Source organism: Cydia pomonella, chromosome 1, assembly GCF_033807575.1.
Source record: "Cydia pomonella isolate Wapato2018A chromosome 1, ilCydPomo1, whole genome shotgun sequence".
NCBI lineage: Eukaryota > Metazoa > Arthropoda > Insecta > Lepidoptera > Tortricidae > Cydia > Cydia pomonella.
The window spans coordinates 35,168,637-35,180,911 of NC_084703.1; the positions used below are offsets into that span (position 1 = coordinate 35,168,637).

Sequence of the window (12,275 nt, forward strand, 5' to 3'; positions counted from 1 at the left end):
AATCCCTACTCACCCCATTTTACGGTACCAGTAAAGATAACATTAGACCTATTCGCTGACAGACCCACAGTCTTGATTGATCGACGCGTGTGAATCGATTATCAACGACGATTAACGCACTATCTAGCTGTGCGAGGGTTCTTCCTAATTCCAACACGGGACGAGATCAGTTCGCCAATTACCAGCGATACAAACAGGTGTGTATAAAGAAATAAAATAAAATGTTGTGATCTACCGTAAAACATTTGTAATCCGGAAGAGAAATCATTCATTCCAAAGTACACTAACGTCACGAACATTGAAGAAAAAACTTAAGTTTTCATCTTTTTTATAAAACTTTTGTTTTACTCAACTCACACTTTCATTAGTGTAATCCGAGTTTGGTCTTGGTCCTTATGGATATATTAATATATATAGAGTCCTTATGATTGACTTGGACTAAAGATGCGAGGTTCGCGATACCTACATTCTCACGATTTTGAGATCCAAAGCAATACTTATTATCAGCCATGCAAGAATTACATACTATTTTTTCTATCAATAGTCTTGGGCGCTGTGCTCTTGGTTCCTAGTGGCTTACTATTTTATAACTGATAATCTAAAATAAAGGGCTTTACACGTCACACTGCCAAAATAATATATTGCTGCATAACCAAGACATGTCAACTTTTTTTCCAGAATGAAGTTGCTAGGGGTTTTGCTGCTGTGTGCGGTCGTGGTAGCGCTGCCGACCGCCGTAAAAAAGATTGACCCTGGCTTCGGTAAATGCATCTTAATATTTATATTCTAGGAAAATATTATACGCACCTAACCGCACTATTTCGATACTTCTCTGAGATTACAGGCTGAGCCCATTGTGGGGATCATTGTACTGCTTCTCTTGTAATGCCAACTTTTTGAAATAAATATATTTTTAATTTAATGCTATTAAACGCTGGGACAGTTGGCTTATATTTAAGTATTAAGTATATCGTGTATATCTTGATTTTGTTGAAATTCTTTATATCTCAACGTTCCAGATATTTCCGATAATGGTCTTACGGGCTCCGAGAGGCTCTCAGCAGGAGTTGAATTCCTTATCAACCAGTTGATCCGTCAGCTATTCAACTATATCCGTCTCATCATCAACAATGGATCCGCACTATTTGGCATTCCACCTCTAGACCCCTTATTCTTGGAGGAATTCCACCTTTACCTTCCATTGGGACTCATCAAGTAAGTCTGCGTTGAGATCATATGTGGCCGAAACCGGCAAAATGTTCCACTTTGTTAAAACATTTTCAAATAGAGTACTAAAAGGCGATTTCGCATGGGGCCTGCACTTTCGTCTTAAAAACAGGGAGCAAAATACGATTTTGTTGAGAGAGTGAAACAAAATGACCTAAAAGTGATCTTTCAATTAGAATTTCACTTTTTAAACCTACGCAAATTTCTAAATTCGAATCTTTTGTTGGTTTGGGATTTAAAATGAGCTTTCGTAAAATTAATTATCTTTGGTCTTTTGATACACAAATAACTATTTTATTGTTTTGGTATGAACTGATAATGTATCAATTATGATTGATTGTTAATTGTAGTAGATTATACCTAAGGCATGTTTATCAGCATTCCTTGATTTATAGATTGCATAAGTAATGGTAGTATCATACAGGTGGAAATTTTAATCGTGAATGTTATATTTTTTACGAGAGTAACCTTAATAATGAACGAAATTTTTGTAAAAAAAATTGTTTTTCATGTTCACCCCGCATCATATTTTGCGCTTATCAAATTGGAATGAAATAAATTAATATTAGGTTATATTCAACTTCATTTAAAGTTACTGGGCTATGCTTTTGAATAAATAAGTAATAAAAGAGCTAATAATTGTGATTTTAGGCAATTCTTCGTCATATAAAGCTTTATGGGAGAGTGTGGTTTTGGTCCATGAGTTCCATGATTTAAAAATCACCTGTACAATGTAGATACATAAACATATCAATATATATAAGAATATATATATATATATATATATATATATATATATATATATACGTTTATTTATATCAATTGGATATCTACTAATTGCGTAGGTATCAGTATCATTAGCCCATTACTGATTTTATCATTATGCTGTGCGAAATTCTGTAAAGCAATACTTATATATATATATAATATCAAGACATATTTCAAATTCGAAAGCAATAAGATGCAACATTCAGGTTCTGGCAGGAGTCAGAGGGAGGAGACTGCAATACACATTCTCTGTTCCTGCGGACCACTAATGTCAAAAAGAAGTATTTACTTAGGGCGGCGTGTAATGCAACCCTATGATGTACAGAGCGTTACGACCCAAAGAATCTGGAATTTATTGGATTCAACGGGCATTAGTAATGAACTTTTCACCACACCAACTGGTAAAACCCCTTTTAAGATTGTTCAAAAACGAATGAAATAGTTGTATTTTATCCTCAAGTGAGGCAAAGTAAATAGATGCAAATTTTGAGTTATTTTCTTATGTTAGCTGGTGGAAATGACTTTTAAATGATGATTTTGAATGAAACATGTTATTTACTTTCATTTGGTTTTGATTTGGTTTGATTTTTTTGGTATTCCATATAGTATTTTCCTCGCGTTGGTGTGGTGAAAAATTATGTCTTAATTATGTCTTCATTCGAAAGCAATATTTTTTTAACCCTCGTGCATTGAAACCCTCGCAACGCTTAAGATTCCACTTCTCGAACCGCTCGCTACGATCGTGATTCAATTTTGGAATAAATAACATTTTACATACATTCTGCTTGCTTAACAAAAAGTTAAATGCCAATATTTTTTATAATAAATGAATAAATTGAATTTTACTAGTAGAAGCATTGGAATATACGATTTTCAGAAAACACCAAAATAATTATTAAATATCGTTTTAATTGGCCATGAAAATAGCAAAGATTAAGTGTTTAACGTTTTGTCAACTAAAACATACATTTCTTATATTACAAAATGTAAAACGTAGGTACGGTAAAGACAATGTTCCTTCCAAAACATATTTTGCTGGTGTAATTTAATTTATTTCCTCGATTAAGGCGGATCTAGTGTCTTTCTGCTTAATGATTCCCTTTAATTTTTGGTAATTAGGATACTTTTGTACAGTTTTGTTTGTAATACGAATGTGCCCCTGTAGTAAATGTAAACCTATCCCAAAAAAAAACAATTGTACTTGCCCATTAATAATGTATTACAAAATATGTGTACACACTCGTGATCGTAGTAACCATTGAGCAGTAGTTCCATAGAAATGAACACTCTAGTTCAGGTCGAATTATCTAAGATTATGGTCGAAATATTACTTTGAAAGTGCTTTACACATTACTTCCTCTTACGTCTCTTGCGACGGCTGCGTTGGCGGCTACCTGCGTGGACACCTGACTCTCGCCAACGGCTACTTAATATATGCGTAAAGTTGTAATAAATCCGCTATTCTGAAATGTTGTAAGAGTGACTGTATGAAGCTACCCCGTGTATAAAAGGTGCCTATACCCCCCTACCTACAAGTTATTTGGGCTACCTATAACAATATTGGAATATTTGTTTCAATTACAGCCTCGACCTAGACCTAAAGAATGCCTTGGTGACTGGTATCGGCGGATTTCACGTGCACACCAGCAGATTCACGCCTTCGGAACTGTCTTTCGCGTTGGACATCTCTGTACCCAGCATTGTGATCGAATCCGGTGAGCATTTGTATACGATTAGTTTATTTTTGTGAGCGAATTTACTCTTTAACCGCTATTTTTTTGCGTATTATACTTAGCTAACTTAGTTATTTATTTATAAATAAAAATATGATGTATACCTATCTACAAATACTAAAATATATTTTCTAAAATAAATTAGTCAATTTCAGTGATCCGTTATTATTAAGCGAATGGCAGGGTCTCAAGTTTGCAAAAAATAAACGTCGACCTTGACTTACGATGGAACAATGCAAGATTAACGAAATAAAAAATATGGCGATTTGTGCAAGCCGAAGTGTCAAAAATCCTTTATGAAGTTTATAGGTAGTGCGCTCAGCTCTTTTTCCCTTTCACTTTTTCGCATAGACAAGATGTTGGCATTTTCGTTCACGGTCCGTAGCGTAGTTATCTCTCTCTATCACTCTTCCATATTAGTGCGACAGAAACAGTTATGTTTCGTTTGCTACGGAGCGTTAACAATTGCCATCTTGTCTATGCACCCGGGTTCCTATTTATTTGTAAATTAAACACACTTATAGATATTGTCTGGGTTAATTACCTATAATAGCTTACGGGTGTAAAATTTAATTGTAATTTATATTTTTAGATGTGTGGCAATATTTGTTTTCTTTCTTTCTCACTCTCACCGGTCACCGTCCCCATACGCTTCATGCCACTATTTGAATAATACGCTAATAAAATAAATAATAACCGTGATATAGTCTATAATAATCTGACACGCTCGAATATTTCAAGATGGTGTTTTTTTTTGCAAACTTTGTGACCCTGCCATTCGCTAACGGATCGCTAAAATCGTCAGATTATTCAAATAAACACTTTTGTAGGGGCCACTTAACATCCCCTTTCAATATCTGACGCGCTCGGCTATTTTTTAACCCTTTTGTATGACCTTGCCCATGTAAACCTATAGATTAACACACCCTTATTATCAGAAACATGTTGCGCGACTGACTATTCCAATATCTGACGTGCTCGAGTAGCTCTATGAGTTTTTTTTTACATTTTTATAAATCTGTAGACGCTTTCCGGCTTGCTAAAAAATAAAATATTATATAACCTTTTCTTTCTTCTTATCATCTAATATTTCGAATCCAATATGTCACTACGACGCTTGAATAACTACACATTTAGCATCGCTGGCTCTCCTATTATGATTATTTTACACCTAAGTTTTAAGTACCTATATGACTTATAAAAGGTGAACAAAATTGGGATCTATTTAAGGGCAATATTCGGTATAGTGTTTTTATTAATAAAAATTAGAAGAAAAAATTATGACGCAAAAATTATTTGGGTTTTGTATCGAGGGTAGGCCGATTTAGACGAGCTACCCTATAGATTTTTTTTGCTTCAAAAATGTTTTTCTTCTACTTTTTCCTAATCAAAACACGATACCGAATATCTTATCATTATTGTTGTTACATCTTGTAGGTATAAGTTAATGTATATGTATTACATTCCCAGAGAGCTACGATTTGGTCGGAGATCTGCTGACTGCTATTCCTCTGTACGGAAAAGGCAAAGCAAGGTAAATAGATAATCGCTGTCGCTATTTTAAGTTTTCCTCTAGAATTTGCCAAAATGGAGCGCTTTGCTTAGTTATTAATTATCACCCATATTAAGCACAGATATCAAGTTTTTTTTTTAATGTAGCCTATTTTGTGTCCCACTGCTTTCTCTCTTTCTTCCCCTTTCTTCCGCCACTCATCACGGTTTGGTGCCTGGGGGCCTACCGCGAAAACCGAAATTCGCAAATTGCGGGGATCTTTCTCTTTTACTCTCACTAAGACGTAATTAGAGCGACAGAGAAAAATGCCCGCAATTGACGAACTTCAATTTTCGCGGTTATAGGCCTGTTCCCGCCAGTCGCTGCAAAAAGCGTCGAGATCATCCCGCCATCTCTTTTTTCGACTGCGTCTGCACCGGTTAATTTGCGGTGTCCAATCGGTAGCGAATTTGGCCCACGGATCCGGGTGCATATGGCAGCTGAGACCCAAACTTAAGCTATGTGGGATAAAAATGTAACATTCCAACATACATTTACGCTGTTAAGTATTACCCACAGGAAAGACTGGTTCTTGTTTTTAGACTCCAGAAATTGAGATTCTTCATATATAACTGGATATTTACAGTAGCTATGCTATTTATTATAGTTTACAAAACAAGTAGGTACATCTCATTTGCCAAGTAAAAACCCTTAGAGCATAGGTACCGAATATATACAGGCTGACCTTAGCCATTGGACAAACCCTGAAATCCCACGTAGGGTTACTTCTCAGGAATGCTCTGATGTTAATATTTTTTTAAGTATAACAAAAGATAAACAAATAAATTTTGCGAACAAAAGTTATTTGCAATAATCGACAACAAAAAGAAACACACTGTGTTAATCTTTGGCAGTGTTTTTGACAATTTGTTCGAAATATTTGATAATGATGACATTTTTCAAAAGTCAGAAGCTTATTAGTGTCATAAATAAAAAAGATAATCAAAAGGGTTGAAGAAGGTTTCATACTATTCTTTGAGGATATTACCTTAGGAGCTACTAACACATACTCCATAGGCTGCTCCAAAGTAAAAATTGGTAATTTGTTAATTTTTTCGAAACCGCTACAGCGGCTGTTATGATACTTTGTACACTGGTTCTAAATATCCTAATGCATATGTACATTTCGGCTTTGTCCAATGGCTAGGGACATACTGTATATGCTAAACTTGCTTGTTTACGTAAGTATACCTATGTTAATAAAAATCGAGCAACTTTTGCCTTTTATTTTTGTGTTTTTTGATTTAATAAAGTGTATTTTTTTTAGATTCCAAATTGATGATTTCCGCTTCAGTGGAACGTTGATCCTGAAGCAATCGGAAGACGGCCAGTCAGTGCTAGTCGACAGAGTCATCAACTCTTCTTACGAGATTCCTTATTTCAAGGTAACTAATTGTATTTAACATCATCGTTATCTAGACATGCGGCAGCGTGACGAGCCAAGTTCAAAAGAAGAGACAGTTCGCAGTTACACGAACCATTTAGAGCCACTTTTGACCCTTACATATTTCAAAATCTATTAAGCATTTATTAACACCCTTAAGGCTAACTAGAACCCCATATTTCATGAATATAGCTCAACCGGTTAATAAGATATAAACATCTAAAAATCGGGATTTTTCTCACTGACTCACTGACTGACCTAATCACCTAACATCAAAAACCTAACCCATTTACAGATGACCTAGGAAGTTGAAATTTGACATCCAGGTGGAAAAGTAATGTAGAAAAATATAATATAGCCCGTACTTACGTAAAAACTAGCCAACTCAAATCCTGAACTTTAATTATAGACCGCGAGCCAGGAGCATATATCGTCAGTCATCACCTCCCGGCTGATAGATTAGATGCTATCATGAATTTAAAAAATAGTCAGCCGGTTTTATCACAGTGGAAAGACCGTCAGTTGATGACATGAACGTGAAAAAAAAAAGTTATTTTTTTTCAGTCATCGCTTCCCAATTGTTGTTGTGTCAGATGATAGTCTAGATGATATTTTAAATAAAATAAACCGTCAGTCAGTTGTATGATGGTGGTAAGACCGTCAGCTGATCACATGAACATGTAAAACATACACACCTTACCACTTGGGCATAAGTGGCAAAGTATGCGTACTGCGTAATCCGTTTATTGAAATATCTGATGGAATGCTACTAGTACATGCAAAGTTTCATCATTTTGTTATTACTATCATAAAAAGATAAAGCGCTTATTTTTTACATCTTCATGCGACCAGGTGACGTTCTTTCCACCGCGATACAACCAGCTGACTATTTTATTTCTCACAATAGCGTCTAAACTATTATCTGAGAAGATATCAAATGGGAGGCGGTGACAAAAAAAAATTTACTTGTTTCTGTGGCTGCCATTTCTCAACCCACCAACGGATCTGCAGCTGACGTCAACAAAAATTCATTATACACAGCCGTTAACCACTATACAAGTTATCGCCCAGAAGCCGATTAGTCATGAAAAATCTGTTCCTGGCTCGCGGTCTATGCTTAATATTTCCATACAACGCCTGTCTATTACATCCCAAGTGAACTAGAACTTGGCACCTATATAGATCTAAATTTTATTTGCCGGCGTAGTCAACAACGACGCATTTTCTTAATATAAGTGAAATTGAGTCCAATTTATGTTTTTGATGGGGTTCTGTATTACACTGCACTGCATGCATAGGTAGAGTCGCAATCAGGTAGGCCACTTCGATGGCCTAGGTGCTTAAAAATATCTGAACACGCATTCGAACGCCTTGACAATAGACTATAAAGGCGTGTTCAGATACTTGTGTGCACCTTAGCCGCTCCGATATATCTGATGGCGACTGTACCTACCTATCTACCAACGAGTTTATATATTAAGACCTTATAATTAGTCACGTTTGAAACCCATAGAACGTAGAAGTTGATAATTACACTAGTGAAATGAATACATTTTATCAAGCATTTTAGATCACGCCAAGCTCCAATACTTTCCTAAGAGTGAGCCTGCTACATTTTAAAATTGCGCATCAGGGTTACTTATTTACTTGTTCTATACTATACTAAGTTCACTTGTCACTTGAACTGCTTCGTCCGCACATTTTTGTTTGTTATGCCCGGTAAAAAACTCACCAATAATATTTCAGTCCGAGCTGACCGGCGTGATCGGAGGCGGTGACATCGACAAGGTAGTAAACGCCATGCTCGAGGACGTGATCATCGACTACGCCAACCGCTTCCAGGGCGCCATCGCCGCCGCCGTGTCGTTCGCGCTGCCAGCGGTCGCCAATCCCGTGCTCTCAGAACTCGACACCTGGAAATACATCGATAGATTCGTCTAACCTCTCAGCTGCACTTCATTAGGATAAGTCGTGCTAACTAGATTTACTGATTTATGAGACAAATGTTGTGACCCCCCTATAGGTTTTAGAAAAACACGTTATCGTTTTAAACATCAAGTATGGAACGAATTGTACAATAAACCACACAAATAAACCGTAGTTTTATTTCCCTACATAACGAGTGAACTCTTATCCGTTATAAAGTAAATAACTCTGTATATGTAGGTCTAGAGCTGTTTTTCTTATTAGTACTAAATAGGTACTAGGTAATAGGTAGGTCAAATATTAATTGATTGTATACAATGATTAGACGATGTTGACGAATAGACGATGATTCGACTGCCTTAGGGGAAATCATCATCTTCTTAGCCTTGTCTACACACAAAATTTATTCATTGTTTTACAAAATAAATTATCCTTAACTAAGCTACATTAAAATACAATACCAATTTAAAAATAAACTAAATAATTAACAATGTCAAATAAAAAAGCATATTACAATAACAAAACAAATATACAAAAAAAAAAACATAATCCTAAATTACTTCTAACCTAAATACCGACAGCTACCCTACACCTGCGACCCTCCCGACGCAAAGCTACCCATGTCGCTCGCCGCGTTGCCACGTTGAATGGCGATGGATAACCTTTGCATCAAGAAGGTCCCATAGCGAGGATCCAAACCTCTCTCCCGCATCCGTCTCCCCACTTCGCAGAAAACAGCCTTGGCCTCAGCACACCAGCAACCGGTGGTTTCCACTGCAAGAGGGACAAACAAATAGTCCGCAAGAACTTCGTATTTCTCCCGCTTGCGCACCGCCGCCAACTCAACCGCCGCCAACTCAACCGCCGCCAACTCAACCGCCGCCAACTCAACCGCTGCCCCTGCCACTCTCACGGTACGGCCAATATGCGACGCTGCGAAGGTGCTGACACACGTCGCGTCCCAAACTAGGTACTTTCCCCTCTCCCAGGAAACCAAAGTCAACCCATCAGGCCTTTTCCCGTCAGAGCGACTGAGGCCAGGAGGCTCCAGCACGCACGGGACATTCGCAGAAACCAGCGCCCTCCGCACTATATCAATAAGCGCGTGGTGCCGTGCAAACCTCCCCGCATAACGACAGCAACTCAACGCGTGATGACCGCTGCTCTCCACCATAGTACCGCAGTTGCATGCGTGGGGTTCACACACAGCACAGCCCAGGCGAAGAGCAACTGCAATCCGCGTCGAGCAGTGTACCCAAGTGCGGAGAGGGAAGCGCGTGGAGCCACGCCCCAGACTCAGGCTTTGACACTGCCATGACTCTTGCCCTTTCTAGACCCACTGCATTCTCCACTAAACTCCCGAGCATCCGCTCAAGCCCCACGTCATCCCACACACGTTGACGATCTTGCCTTTCCGGCACCGATGCAGGGTTGAGAGCCAACCACGCCTCTATAGCATCCGCAGCAAAAGGAATGGAAACCAGTGCAGGCAAAAAGTAGTTTTTACAAAAGACTCTTCCACATGAAGGGTCAAGAACAACCCAGAGGGGAACTAAGGTCTCATTAGGATTACCTACTCCGTTTGTCTTTACGACGTTATTGGATCTCGAATTTACAAGAGCAATAGAGAGGCAGATAACGATTTTAAATGTTTCGATTAGTCTGGTTGGAACTTTCAAACTCCGGTTGGCAAAGTACACTCGAATACGAATAACTTTATATTGGTCAATTCGTATAACAAAACATACTTTAATGTAAGTTCAAGTACCTACATACTTGAACGGCTCGGCTGACACAAATACGTAATTCGGTAAAATCACTAAGTTCCGTCGGCGTGGGCGGCGGAAGCTTGCGCTTGGACAAACTTGAAGCCGATAAATCACAATTTAGTATAAATCTAAACGAGACTCAAAACAACCGTCTCTTGAAATGACGCGATTTGAATTTTTCGTTCTGTTTTTGTTGGTGGGCGCAGCTTGCTGTCGGTCACAGCCAATTGAAAGCTCCGAAAAATCTGGAGGTATTTTTAACATGTGGCCGGAAGATTCACCGAGGATAAGGTTTCGAGATTGTCCCGAAGGTCTCATCCGCGATTACAGCGGAGTCTGCCGCGAAGTCTGGTGACGACGGTATGGCTGTTACAGCAGATGTTAACACAAGCAGCAGCATAGCCCTTTGTAATCGACCCAAGTGTTCAATCTTGTAATGTAAATTAATAAAAGCAAAAAGATGAATTCATTGATCGGTTGTTTACATCATTTTTAATTGGTAGTCTATTTTTGATACTGAAATACATAAGTTTGGTCTTCCTCGACTTTATAGGTACATGGCAGTGTTGGCCGAAACGTTAATTGCAATTGACCATTAACCATTACAAATTGAACCGTAAACTGTAACCGTCCGTTACGGTTTACGGTTCAATTTGTAATGGTAATGGTCAGTTTCAGTTGCAATGTACGTTCGGCCAATACTGGTACAGGTACATATGTCTTAAATATACTTACATATGAGAGGGTTAATTAACTGATCTGAGGGTTATTTAGCCAAAAATTCTGTCACTCTGTTATCTGTACAACAACTAAGAATTAAAAGTTATTGAATTTAAATATGAGTAAGTATTGCATAATAGACTCAGTCAGAAATCTATATAATAAGCTATTTAAGATTGTAATTCCCGACAGACGTAACGTAAGTAGTGCGTATTCAGGAGAACCGACGCTTGATTATTGGAAATCATGTTTTAACGCAAGATCATCCCTTATCCTCCATTCAATATCAAATAATCAATAGGCATTTTTATTCGTTATATCGATCCCATTAAGTTAAGTATATAATAACTTTAAAATATAACTTATATATATATAGTCTCTAGGGACAATTGACTTGGTGTCAGAATTAATGGCTAGACAAGGTAAACAAAAGTACAGCTACCACGAGCTTGTCACTGTCACTGACCAGGGCGGCTACCGGGAAAATCGTAATTCGTCAATTGTGGGCATTTTTCTCTGTCACTCTCATTACGTCTTAGTGAGAATAAAAGAGAAAGATCCCCGCAATTTGCGAATTTCGGTTTTTGCGGTAGGCCCCCTGATACTGACATATTCGCTAACGTCTGCGTAACTTGTGACAAGGAACTTCCGGCGCTTCGTTTTCTATGGAAAGCACCACGTGATCACCGATCAGCCGTCGTAGAAAACTCTAGTCTAGTTTGATTCATTTTTAAAGGTGTTTTCTGTAGGCTGCTACATAGTAGAGAGCTAGAGAGTAGAAAAGTAATTCCCCCGAAAAAAAAATAGGTACATCTTCTTACATATACAACATTATGAGTTAGGACACGTGCTGTAGAGCAGCTACATAGCAAGAAAACAAAATATTTATCTCTTGTACACGTTCTAATCCAGAGGGAAAACTAGGCCTTATCGGATTTAGTTCGGTTACCTCACGATGGATTCTGTCACCGAAAAGCGACTGGTAAATATCCAATGGTATATCGTCCAGTCGCCATCAGATGCCTATATCGGAGCGGCCAAGGCGCTCACAAATATCTGAACACGCCTCTATTATGGGCGCTTACTATATAGAAGATTATTACTATAAGGCGCTAGAGTGCGTGTTCAGATATTTATGAGCACCTCGACCACTCCGATGCATCTGATGGCGACTGTACAAAGTTCCGAATGTTCCG

The 12,275-nt window shown here is 38.1% G+C and overlaps 1 protein-coding gene across 1 annotated transcript; it reads left to right on the forward strand.

Moving 5' to 3' along the window:
* Window positions 1-94: 94 nt before the first annotated feature.
* LOC133521157 (uncharacterized) lies at window positions 95-8,759 on the forward strand. The gene is made up of 7 exons (XM_061855954.1): window positions 95-197; window positions 679-761; window positions 1,020-1,215; window positions 3,580-3,710; window positions 5,199-5,262; window positions 6,548-6,665; window positions 8,411-8,759. Exons 2-7 carry the CDS (start codon window positions 680-682, stop codon window positions 8,603-8,605), a joined length of 786 nt encoding a protein of 261 aa, XP_061711938.1. The 5' UTR covers window positions 95-197; window position 679; the 3' UTR covers window positions 8,606-8,759.
* Window positions 8,760-12,275: the final 3,516 nt, after the last annotated feature.

What these genes read in the sequence shown, in the direction of transcription:
- LOC133521157 (XM_061855954.1), top strand. Translation starts at nt 680, where the DNA reads ATGAAGTTGCTAGGGGTTTTGCTGCTGTGTGCGGTCGTGGTAGCGCTG. An exon ending in AAAGATTGACCCTGGCTTCG is followed by an intron (nt 762 to 1,019) that starts GTAAATGCATCT and finishes TCAACGTTCCAG; the next exon opens with ATATTTCCGATAATGGTCTT. An exon ending in ACGAGATTCCTTATTTCAAG is followed by an intron (nt 6,666 to 8,410) that starts GTAACTAATTGT and finishes ATAATATTTCAG; the next exon opens with TCCGAGCTGACCGGCGTGAT.